Source organism: Saccoglossus kowalevskii, chromosome 19 (assembly GCF_978046115.1).
Source record: "Saccoglossus kowalevskii chromosome 19, keSacKowa6.1, whole genome shotgun sequence".
NCBI lineage: Eukaryota > Metazoa > Hemichordata > Enteropneusta > Harrimaniidae > Saccoglossus > Saccoglossus kowalevskii.
Window position 1 is genome coordinate 22,822,074 of NC_140659.1, and position 12,398 is coordinate 22,834,471.

A 12,398-nucleotide genomic window follows, 5' to 3' on the forward strand; every position below is an offset into this window, starting at 1 on the left:
TACGAAAACCCAAACCGCCCTAAACCGCCCGAACAAAACCCAGTTTTGCGGTTCGTAAGTTTAAACAATAGACAGTGCGGTTCAGGACGACCGCACGAATTTGCATAAAAACTGCAGTTCGAACCGATCTCATTCACACCTCATTCAAGCTGTTGTTTATTTTTAGGATTGACAGAGTTTACATTGCTTTTTGAAGACTAGATAGTTGTCTCTAAAATGTGTCGATTTATTGGTGTACAGTAGTCATTTTACCGTGTGCCTTGCCTAAAAAAACACTCTTGTATATCGGTGAACAGCGTGCTGAATAAATTGTTTTGTTTTGATAAACTGTTATGCCCGAGTCGCAAGTTGAGCAGAGGACGTGAATCAGACTTTTCATTGGGCTGGACAATTGATATGTGTCTCTGACAGCTAATAAGTATCAAAAGACGAACATTTGTTGATACAAAGTTGCACTTGAGACTTACGCTACTGTGTTCAAGCCTTTACTACTGTTGCGCAACATTCAGGAGTGCGGCATCGCAAAATCCGGAAAAACAAATGCAGCGTACGCCATGAAAATTTATTTTGATTTGCTGCACATCGGTTATTTGCAGTTTTTCTTATTCAATTTCCAGTGACACGAAGTATCAAAACAGTAAATTAAATTAAATGGACTCGCGCTGATTATTTACGGCTATTCATCTGCAGACGAGACTGCTTATAAAAAACGAACTTCGACCTCTGAAAATACCTTATTCATAGAGTGCCTTGTACCTAAGACCGTCGCCCATGGCGACACAGTGCACGTTGCGATATCGCAGTCGATGCATGCTGGGTGACATGGGGGAATTCTGATTGAGGTAACCAAGATGGCTGCGTTGAGTGCATGATTTTCTGCGGTGTTTAAAACAATACATGTGTATCTCGCTGCCTACTTCGCCCACAGTCCCTCAAGGCACTGTGCTTCGATGTATTTTCTAAAATCATCGTTTATTTTTAATTAACCGGGGGTTCGAAATGTGTGCATTTTGTCACAAAAAAGTAAGATATCGGCAGCGGTAAATACCCGTGTTATGGTGGTCGTAGCGCCGGAGTCGTAGCATTAGCCCCGACTTTAGTTTTGACACAGTGATAGAGGAACTGTGGTTTTCAGATGCCTTCGTAGAAAACAATGTTGCCATTATCGATTTAATACTTTCATCATATTTTGATAACTCGCAGTCTCACAGACTTTACAAACTTAACCAAAAAATGTGTTCTATGAATTTATGAACTGACATGAACACAAAACTGACCGTACTTGTTGCGGACAAAATGTACAAGTTCGCTCCATGGATAAACATATTTTACTGACTATGCCAAATATATATATAACGTAAGTAATTTATCCTAAGAAGCTGCTCATTAAAATTCTAGAGCATCTTTTCCCTGTTCTGTTCCAAACATTAATTTACCATATATATCACAATAGAGAGGGTTTATGGTATCACTTGATTCACATTTAATGACAAAATATAACAAACCATCACGTCTGTAATTAATTCCAGATAAATTGAATAACAATAACAATTGTATTGACTTGTACCAAAATGTAAGTTGTGGGAAACCGATTATTATTACCAATCACAGAAATAAATGAATATAATTTTCATCACACTTATAAATGACATGATGTAAATAGATTTGTGAAACAAATGCAAGTTTGTTTTTATTAGCATTTACATGTACAAGTATTGCAAAGAAAAAAAATCGCTGCTCTAATTCTTAACACTTCACCATAGTATACATCTTATTTTTTTTCCTACTGAAACCAGGCTGAAACAGTATTGTAAGAAAAACCTAGGTTTCCCTAGGTCTGTCTTCTTTGTTCTCTGTTGTTTGTTTTCAGTGGGGGCGTTAATGGGCAGTTAATCCGGAGGTTAGGTTCAAACCTACTACTAATTTGCATATTTTAGGTCTAGTAGGTCTGAATAGGGCAGGTCGGGTAAACCCAGGTTAACCCAGGTTTGACCCAGGTGTTTGAATATGAGATCACCCCTTACTGTTTATCGCTTAATTTTCACTTATAAGATTTTTCTTGATTTATGATTTTTTTATAGCATTTGTAAAGATCAAATTTCATGAAAGTCGCTGATATTCCATGTCATATGACTCCAGATAAATTTTCATTGCTACAAAATTTAGCGTTTTCACTGAAAATTTGTCACTCACGAAATTATACAAAAATAAATTGTGATTTGTAGGACTGGTTGTCCAGTGACTACACAGTCAGAAGAGACCAGGGTATGGCTGAAGAAGGACAGTAAATGGCAGAATGTACATTTTCATCGCTCAGGAGCTCCCAGTGCACCATCAAAATAATACTTCTTTAATTTATTGTAATTAGCATTATAAAGAATATGACAATGGGTTTCAGAATTGTCCAATGAGTGAGTGAAAAAAAAGAGAGAGAGAGAGAGAGTGAGTGATAACTCAAAACGTTTTTGAAGGTTGTTGGCAGGGTGAATAATTCAGATATGTTTGGTTTCAAAGTTGATTTGTTGGTGAGTATCTCTCACTCTGTTTTTGCTAACAGCCAAGATTTTTTGTAAAGATATTGAGGAATTTCTACAAGAAATCCTGAAGGTCAAAGGTCATTTACTTCAGCTGACTATTTTCTGGCAACTGAATCCAAACTGCATATCAGTTTAGATGCAACCTTTTTTTTTGGAATTTTTCAGACTTTTAGGAAGGCATTTTTTACTGATGCTTTTGCCGTATCTGTGGTTGGGGTGACAACCAGCTTTTGTGATTGCTGTCCGCCATCTTGTTTTTTTGCTGGATATCAGCTCCAGGATGGCTATCATAACTCCACATTGAGACTGAATTTCTGGGAACATTGTTCCTATGGACTGATGGGGAAGTCAAGTCAGACTGACTCTTTGTTAATCTGAATATGCAAAGAAATTTGCAATAAAAGAGTGACTTGAAACGAAATAACACAGAAGTAAAGAGGTCACTTTATCGCTTCGTTGTTTAGTGTGGAGATTCACTTAAAATTATAAAGCTTTGAACTCAGTACATGGTGAAAAGGTAATTATTTCTAACAATATTTAACAAATTTAGGATATTTCTATTTTAAAACCTTAAAAGAGTGGCTTTGGGACATTCATTCATTCATTCAAGTTTTTTTGGCACCATTATCAAAGTGCAAACCATTTGACTTTTGAGCACCTCATTTTGGAGGTATAGTTTCTCAACTCAGTGCTAATGACACAGACAGGAAATATCTTTTATTCGTAGATTTGTCAATTAAATATCAGCACTTGTGCAATACTTGAAACTTGGAATAAAATTTAGACAGTGACAGTTGGACTAATCTAGACTCAGCTAGGTGGCACTATCAATTGGACTAAGCTAGACTTAGTTAGGTGGCACTAGTAATTGAACTAAGCTAGACTTAGTTAGGTGGCACTAGTAATTGAACTAAGCAAGACTTGGTTGGGTGTCTCCAACAATTGGACTAAGTTAGACCAAGTTAGGTGGCACTAGTAATTTGACTTTTAAGCTAGGTGGCACTAGTAATTTGACTAAGCTAGACTAAGTTAGGGGGCACTAGTAATTTTTGATGCTTGACACATGAGCACTTGCTTGTTATATTGCATATCCAAGATTCTAAAATAACACTTTCAACAAATTTTGGGTTCCATTTGGTACTTTTATCTCAGCTTTTGAAATTTTTCCAATGGTAGCTAACTTTTGAGGGGAATTAATGTGTAAATTTATAGATGTATTGTAGTGGGGCATTTTGTTGCCAGTTCATGGTTTTGGATGTTAACTATTCCAGATTTGCTTATGTGCTTTTGGATGTAGTGGGGAAAATAAGCTTCTTTTTTTCAAAAGAAAGTTAAAAACCACCACAAATATTTAACAAAAATATTTCTTTTTCACTAGTCTATTTGTAGATGTAATGTCATTTAAAATTTCAGAACCAATCATTGCTCCAATAATAGTGGCTAATTTGTTTCTCTGTGTACAACATACATAGTGCCAATATTAGAAAAAAAGATAAAATTTGCAAGAACCAATCAAAAGATGCAAGTTTATTGACACAGGGTTTAATTTACAATTTCCCTAACTACTACAGAACCACAAAAGCCAAGATTTTACATTCTTTACATAAATTGTTAAAACAAAAAGAAAACATTTTTTGAAAATTAATTGCTGCACGTTCCATACTTTTTCTTAGATAGTGCACTTTTCTCAATTTACGCTTATTTAGATATTTTCTCTCACTACTGTCTTTGTTCGAAGTTCAATAATTTTTTTCTTTGATTTTAACAATTCCAATTCTTTCAAAACATAGTCCAGTTTTTATTTTGATTGAAAAGAAAAATGGAGTAACAGTGCTATAGGAAAGGAATGTTTATATGGTAACAGTATATTTTCCTGTACATCACTTTTTTTCACTAGTTCACAAAACACTCTTCTGATATTAATCATTGCAGTGATTTGTATTGTCCTAGAGCTAGAAGTGGCAATCAATCTGCTTGCCACCGGAGACACTATCAGCACCTAAGGGGTCCTAATTAGTACCCCTCAGTAAAATTTTACTTTTTACTGTTATATTTTCAAGCTGGAGTGTTTTGTTAAGAAACTTAGGTAACCCAATCAAAGAACAAATGTGAAACACTTCAGAAAGATAGGTGCTGGGAGAAAAATTTGGTATTGGTCTTTCAACTCACTCACTCACATATAGTACTATGTATTGCTTTATTGTTCATCATGGGTCATTCCATTGTGATTGATAAGTAGGCGTCATAAGCTTGAAAACTGAAGACATTGATGTGATTGATCAAGTATTAAGATGGGTTAAATATCCACAGACACTTTTACACAAGACAACAAATAATTAATTTCGTCATTCATTTCTGAACTTTGAAGGAAGTTATGTCATGTGGAGTTTATTTTCAATACATTCCATCCATGCTCAGTAAACAAAAGTTCTTTATAAATCATGACTGTCATTTCAAATGCACTCCCTCGAACTTTCATTTAACAAGAATAGTTGTATTCAGGAGTATTCACCTTTTAGTAAAACTACAGTGGGTGCAGAAACAAGGTATTTACTATGAGAGTGAAATACAAGCTTGCCGTTTCTTACAAAAACATTTTTTCAAAATTGTGGATTTCAATGTGACTCTGTCCCTATATGACCTGTGTCCCCATGCCGATACAATTTCTTATTGTTGCAAACATTATATAGTCACTACTCCAATGAAAACCATTAAGAGAAATGTCATGATGACTTTCACTGGGGTCCTGAAGACATGGGTTATAGTGACTTTCACTGGGGTCCTTAAGACAAAGATCACAGTGACTTTCACTGGGGTCCTGAAGACGAGGGTCATAGTGACTTTCACTGGGGTCCTGAAGACGAAGGTCATAGTGACTTTCACTGAGGTCCTTAAGACAAGGGTCACAGTGACTTTCACTGGGGTACCTAGGACAAGGGTCATGGTGACTTTCACTAGTGTCCTTAAGACAAGGGTCATTGTGACTTTCATTGGGGTCCTTAAGACAGGGTTAGGGTGACTTTCACTGTGGTCCTTAAGACAAGGGTCACAGTGACTTTCACTGGGGTTCTTAAGACAAGGGTCACAGTGACTTTCACTGGGGTTCTTAAGACAAGGGTCACAGTGACTTTCACTGGGGTCATTAAGACAAGGGTCATTGTGACTTTCACTGGGGTCCTTAAGACAAGTGTTCCAGTGACTTTCACTGGGGCCCTTGAGACAAGGGTCATGGTGACTTTCACTGGGGTCCTTAAGACAAGTGTCATTGAGACTTTCACTTGGGTCCTTAAGATAAGGGTCATTGTGACTTTCACTGGGGTCCTTAAGACAAGGGTCATGGTGACTTTCACTGCGGTCCTTAAGACAAGGGTCATGGTGACTTTCACTGGGGTCCTTAAGACAAGGGTCCCAGTGATTTTCACTGGGGTCATTAAGACAAGGGTCATTGTGACTTTCACTGGGGTCCTTAAGACAAGTGTTCCAGTGACTTTCACTGGGGCCCTTGAGACAAGGGTCATGGTGACTTTCACTGGGGTCCTTAAGACAAGGGTCATTGAGACTTTCACTTGGGTCCTTAAGATAAGGGTCATTGTGACTTTCACTGGGGTCCTTAAGACAAGGGTCATGGTGACTTTCACTGCGGTCCTTAAGACAAGGGTCATGGTGACTTTCACTGGGGTCCTTAAGACAAGGGTCCCAGTGATTTTCACTGGGGTCATGAAGACAAGGGTCATGGTGACTTTCACTGAGGTCCTTAAGACAAGGGTCATGGTGACTTTCACTAAGGTCCTCAAGACAAGGGTCATGGTGACTTTCACTGGGGTCCTTAAGACAAGGGTCCCAGTGATTTTCACTGGGGTCCTTAAGACAAGGGTCCCAGTGATTTTCACTGGGGTCATGAAGACAAGGTCATGGTGACTTTCACTGAGGTCCTTAAGACAAGGGTCATGGTGAATTTCACTGAGGTCCTCAAGACAAGGGTCATGGTGACTTTCACTGTGGGGTCCTTAAGACAAGGGTCATGGTGACTTTCACTGGGATTCTTAAGACAAGCGTCATAGTGACTTTCACTGAGGTCCTTAAGACAAGGGTCATGATGACTTTCACTGGGGTCATTAAGACAAGGGTCATGGTGACTTTCACTGGTGTCCTTAAGACAAGGGTCCTAGTGATTTTCACTGGGGTCTTGAAGACAAGGTTCATAGTGACTTTCACTGGGGTCCTTAAGACAAGGGTCATGGTGACTTTCACTGGGGTCCTTAAGACAAGGGTCATGGTGACTTTCACTGGGGTCATTAAGACAAGGGTCACGGTGACTTTCACTGGTGTCCTTAAGACAAGAGTCATGGTGACTTTCACTGGGGTCATTAAGACAAGCGTCATGGTGACTTTCACTGGAGTCTTGAAGACAAGGGTCATGGTGACGTTCACTGGGATCCTTAAGACAAGAGTCATAGTGACTTTCACTGGGGTTCTGGAGACGAGGGTCCCAGTGATTTTCACTGGGGTCTTGAAGACAAGGTTCATAGTGACTTTCACTGGGGTCCTTAAGACAAGGGTCGTGGTGACGTTCACTGGGGTCCTTAAGACAAGGGTCATGGTGACTTTCACTGGGGTCATTAAGACAAGGGTCACGGTGACTTTCACTGGTGTCCTTAAGACAAGTGTCATGGTGACGTTCACTGGGGTCCTTAAGACAAGGGTCATAGTGACATTCACTGGGGTTCTGGAGACGAGGGTCCCAGTGATTTTCACTGGGGTCTTGAAGACAAGGGTCATGGTGACGTTCACTGGGGTCCTTAAGACAAGAGTCATAGTGACTTTCACTGGGGTTCTGGAGACGAGGGTCCCAGTGATTTTCACTGGGGTCTTGAAGACAAGGGTCATGGTGACGTTCACTGGGGTCTTTAAGACAAGAGTCATAGTGACTTTCACTGGGGTTCTGGAGACGAGGGTCTCAGTGATTTTCACTGGGATCTTGAAGACAAGGTTCATAGTGATTTTCACTGGGGTCCTTAAGACAAGGGTCATGGTGACGTTCACTGGGGTCCTTAAGACAAGGGTCATGGTGACTTTCACTGGGGTCCTTAAGACAAGGGTTATGGTGACTTTCACTGGGGTCCTTAAGACAAGGGTCATGGTGACTTTCACTGGGGTCATTAAGACAAGCGTCACGGTGACTTTCACTGGAGTCTTGAAGACAAGGGTCATGGTGACGTTCACTGGGATCTTGAAGACAAGGGTCATGGTGACGTTCACTGGGGTCCTTAAGAAAAGAGTCATAGTGACTTTCACTGGGGTTCTGGAGACGAGGGTCCCAGTGATTTTCACTTGGGTCTTGAAGACAAGGGTCATGGTGACGTTCACTGGGGTCTTTAAGACAAGAGTCATAGTGACTTTCACTGGGGTTCTGGAGACGAGGGTCCCAGTGATTTTCACTGGGGTCTTGAAGACAAGGTTCATAGTGATTTTCACTGGGGTCCTTAAGACAAGGGTCATGGTGACGTTCACTGGGGTCCTTAAGACAAAGGTCATGGTGACTTTCACTGGAGTCATTAAGACAAGCGTCACGGTGACTTTCACTGGGGTCTTGAAGACAAGGGTCATGGTGACGTTCACTGGGGTCTTTAAGACAAGAGTCATAGTGACTTTCACTGGGGTTCTGGAGACGAGGGTCCCAGTGATTTTCACTGGGGTCTTGAAGACAAGGGTCATGGGGAATTTCACAATTTTCCATTCTCATCCTTTACTCAAAATACATACCGATGAATACACAAGTCACAAATGAAGAGCGTCTGATAAACTTCATCTTAAGGCTGCTCTTGAAAAAAACATTACATCTACAGTTGTATTTTTTTCTATTACCATAAATTTACAATTGTTGCTTTCTCTGAATTGTTTTTTTGCCAAACATAAAAAGCAACATTTTTATGTAGTGATCTGTTCTTTCAATATTCCATGTATTTGTTGTTTTTTCATTCTATTTTACATTCAAGTTTGTCTTTGCATGAAAGTAATGTATATGGTGGTTGTAGGCTATAACCAAAAACTTTTTTAAGAAATTCTGCTCATCTTTTCGATGACCTTTATGTGACTTTCTTGCACTCTGCTGTAGATATCTGGCAAATGTCATCAGTACACAGCGAGCATTGGGCATTTGTTTCTTAATTCATTGATGTATAATTCAGATTTTCTTTCTCAAAATAATTTAATAGTTTGTGGTATTGTTAGTGTGGTCTGATTTTTGTGAAACTTGGTTAACATTACCCAATAGTGTTTAAACAATTAACGAACAAGTTTTCACGTGATGCCAAGTTTGAATCATGGATACAAAAAATAATTTGCATATGAAAGGGATGAATAATTGATTATTCCCCTGCCCGAATTGACAAGTTGACTTTCAAGAAATCCAATCTCAGGTCAAGTGTTACGATTGTAGAAACTGAGAGGATTCTGGGTAATTGAAGTCTGTCGCATGTTCTTCGCTGAAGATGATGGTCATATTGTGTTTTCAAAAAATTAAACTTTTTTGAAATGCAACGAAAATAATTGTGTATATCTTGTAACTTTTGAGTGTACAAGAAAATCCATTGTCAAGTGTCTGCATTGTTGGTATTGTTCTTTTTATAAAACTTGCTTAATCTTGTCAAGCACAAATGCAACTCTTTTGATTTTTACTTTAGCCTTATATTGGTCTTTCAACTCACTCACATATTTTTGAGGTACTATTTATTGTGTCAATTTTATAGAATTTAGATGGATTTTTTTTTCGCCAAAATTTGGGTGCATATATTTGCAAATTTACTGTAATGTTCTCTAATTCATTGTTTAATTTGAAACAAAATGAATATAATATTGCTTATATTTCTTGATCAACGTATTTTATGGAAATCAGAAAATGTGGAAGATGACTTAATTTGACAGTAGAGGGTTGAACTTGATCATGTGCAAGAACAGTTTCTTTGTTTATATACTCTGTAATTCCGAAATGTATCTTGTTCATTGAAACAAGAAAACATTTAATTTTTTAGCTTTCTGCTACAAAAACAGCATTGTTGCATTCCAAAAAATGGAATTGAGCCCTCTAGTGATGGACATTACACATTTTTGTACACTTTTTTTTTTTTTTTTTTTTACTTTGGTTAACTTTTACTGCCAGATACCTATGTAGTGTTCATTTGCATACTTGATATGGTGTAACTATTAAACATGCTTTTCTAACACAATATTCATTATTTAAGTTATACATTTGCATTCTTCCTTTATTGTGAAGGGAAATACATTTTGTTGCACGTTGGCAATATCCCATTTTTTTGTATTTATTTTTGTCACTTTCAAGAAAAGTTTTTAAAAAAAAGAATGTGCAGAGGGAACATTTTGTTGTTGAAATTTCATTGATTTATGCTGATTGGCTAGTAGATGTGTAATTTAAGGGGTGGGTTTTATTCACTAATAGTTTTATCATCAATTAATAAATTCCTTGTGCTTGGTACATTCTATACATGGTATTACTTAGATTCTTTACCTATTGTCATTGTTATTACATCTTTCTTCTTTCAAACCCCAGGCAATGTAAGTTAACTTAATTGTCTGGCTCCTAATAAAGAAATTTTTAAAAATTTAGCATTTTTTTTCTGTTTTTGAATTTTATGCTCTATTAAGGCCAGAGCAAATAAAATTGTTCTGTGGATTTTTCAAGAAAAAATCCATAGATGGCAATTATGATTTTTTGTTATTGAAAACAGAGTAAAGATTTTTGTCGTGTCGCTCAGACGTAGTTTAAAAATGGGGGACACATCGTTTCTGTTGTAGCACCTGCATCTCAAACATGTCTGGGCCGATTACATTCAGACTTAACACATAGCAAATATGTATACATATGTACATGAACTCATTTCATGTTTGAATTGAAGATTGTTGAATACCATCCTTTTTAAAGTTAAAATGCCTCAAAAATGAGAAAAGATTCAAAATGGCCGATTGATGGACATTTTGTTTTTGAATGCTGTTCCAGGGCAATGTTTATATTATTACGAGTCAATTACTACCAATGATTTTAGATATTGTCTAAATAAAAAAAAGGGGTTTGTTAATCCTCTCTATCCTGTGAAGAAGATTTTCTGGAGTGGGGTGGGGGTGACAATGGCACCCTCTACTGGTCTGACTCGGCAACCTTTTTCTGCATTTAGCAAAAGCGTACAAGAAAGGCTGCGTAAATTCTAGTATTCTTCCATCTGCCAGTTTCAGTGCCTTGCTTGCCTTTGTGTAAGTCCTGCACAGAAAGATTTTCTAATGTACCCCCACCTCTAAATCTAACTCGAACCTAACCCTCACCCTTAATTGTTTATGCCCCTCTTCAGGACACCTATCGTTGTGGCTGGAAGATTCGGTTAAGGAGTGAAAGTACTCTGGAAAGTAGTACCTCCTGCATTACTATAAGGCCAAAAAAAAAAAGTGTTTTGCTGCCCTCAGCGACCGACCGAAAAATATGAAATATTGGGTCGCGTTTTTTTACATATACCTTGGCTATTTATGATACCTTTAGTTTTCACGAGTTTAAAAAAAAAAAAAAATCCGACCGACTGACCCAATTTTTCAATTTCCCGACTTGAGGGCAACATAAGTTGTTGTTTTTTTTACCTAACTGAAGTACCAGTATTCTCTTTCATCCATATTTATTAGTAGTAAATCATTCTTTAAGGCCAAAATAACCATGAATAACACATCTGCATAATTTGCATACTGTCAGCACAACAGAGGCATTCCCTTCACCTTATAAATATTTATAAATCCTAATAGAAATGAATACATCCAGGTAACTGTGTGTATCCAGGGGCGGATACAGGATTTTTTTTATGGGGGGGGGGGGGGTCCAAACTTTAAAATCACCAGACTAAGTTAATGAATTTTTTATATTATACAAAAACAAATTGAATAAATTTTTCAATAGGGGGGTCCGGACCCCAAGAACCCACACCCTAGATCCACCACTGTTATCCACATCTTTTTTTTTTAATGTTCCAGTGTCATTCAATGGGCCGATACACCAGGTTTCATTTCTGCAAACGAGTTACCGTATTTTCAATGTTTACTGTTGCCGCCATAATGTTCCGAACAATAAAATTGCCACATTTCCAGCAAAGTTGCTGACTTGTGTTGTCATGCACGCCTGGAGGTCGTTATGCGATTAAAATTGGAAATTGTGCACAAATTGTGACATTTAATGTGGAAAATGCTTTATAAGTTTACAAAAAATAAGATGTTTCAAACATGGAGGTAATTCTTATTACTTCCATGGTACAAATTACGAACGAATAAAATAGCTGATTACATATTACACCTTGCCCATGTCGACGAATTTACGTTTTTTATTTACTTAAATTACATTATTACGAGAATAAAAGCAATTGATTACAGCTTACGAAAATACCCTTTGCCGACCCTCTGGAATGTCCATAACACAGTTGATGGTGTGTGGGTTGCATGTGTAACTCTCGTAACTGAGTGCATTTATTGGGCATTACCATTAAAGCGGGGGAGTCGACACCTGCGCATTCTTCAGATGGTCATAGCGTGTCACTGTTTACAAACAAGTGTCTACCCATGAGCCTTTTCGTTTTTAGCGTTTGTTGTTATCGTCGCTTGGAACTCAATTTCCGCGCGTGCACAGGTGACAACCCTAGCGCTTTAACTGTTCTACAGCTAATTAAATCGTCTTTGGATTTCAAATTAAGCGCCAGGATCTAAATGTTTTATAAATGTCCATAAAACAAATTCACGCCTTTATGAAACCAGGTGTAGAAACCTCAAGTTTCAGTTTGAGATGTTTATAAAGATGACAGAAATGCCAATAGCCATATT

The 12,398-nt window shown here is 37.9% G+C and overlaps 1 protein-coding gene across 2 annotated transcripts in view; it reads left to right on the forward strand.

Annotated features, from left to right (window-relative positions):
- The window catches only part of LOC100371971 (calcium/calmodulin-dependent protein kinase type II delta chain), a 115,874-nt gene extending 105,714 nt beyond the window's left edge, over positions 1 to 10,160 (forward strand). For both annotated transcript variants that reach the window (XM_085493925.1, XM_002734650.4), the window contains one exon: positions 2,226 to 10,160. In XM_085493925.1, the coding sequence (XP_085350051.1) occupies positions 2,226 to 2,343 (118 nt within the window). In that variant the 3' untranslated portion in view covers positions 2,344 to 10,160. The remainder of the gene's footprint in view (positions 1 to 2,225) is intronic.
- The last annotated feature ends 2,238 nt before the right edge of the window (positions 10,161 to 12,398 follow it).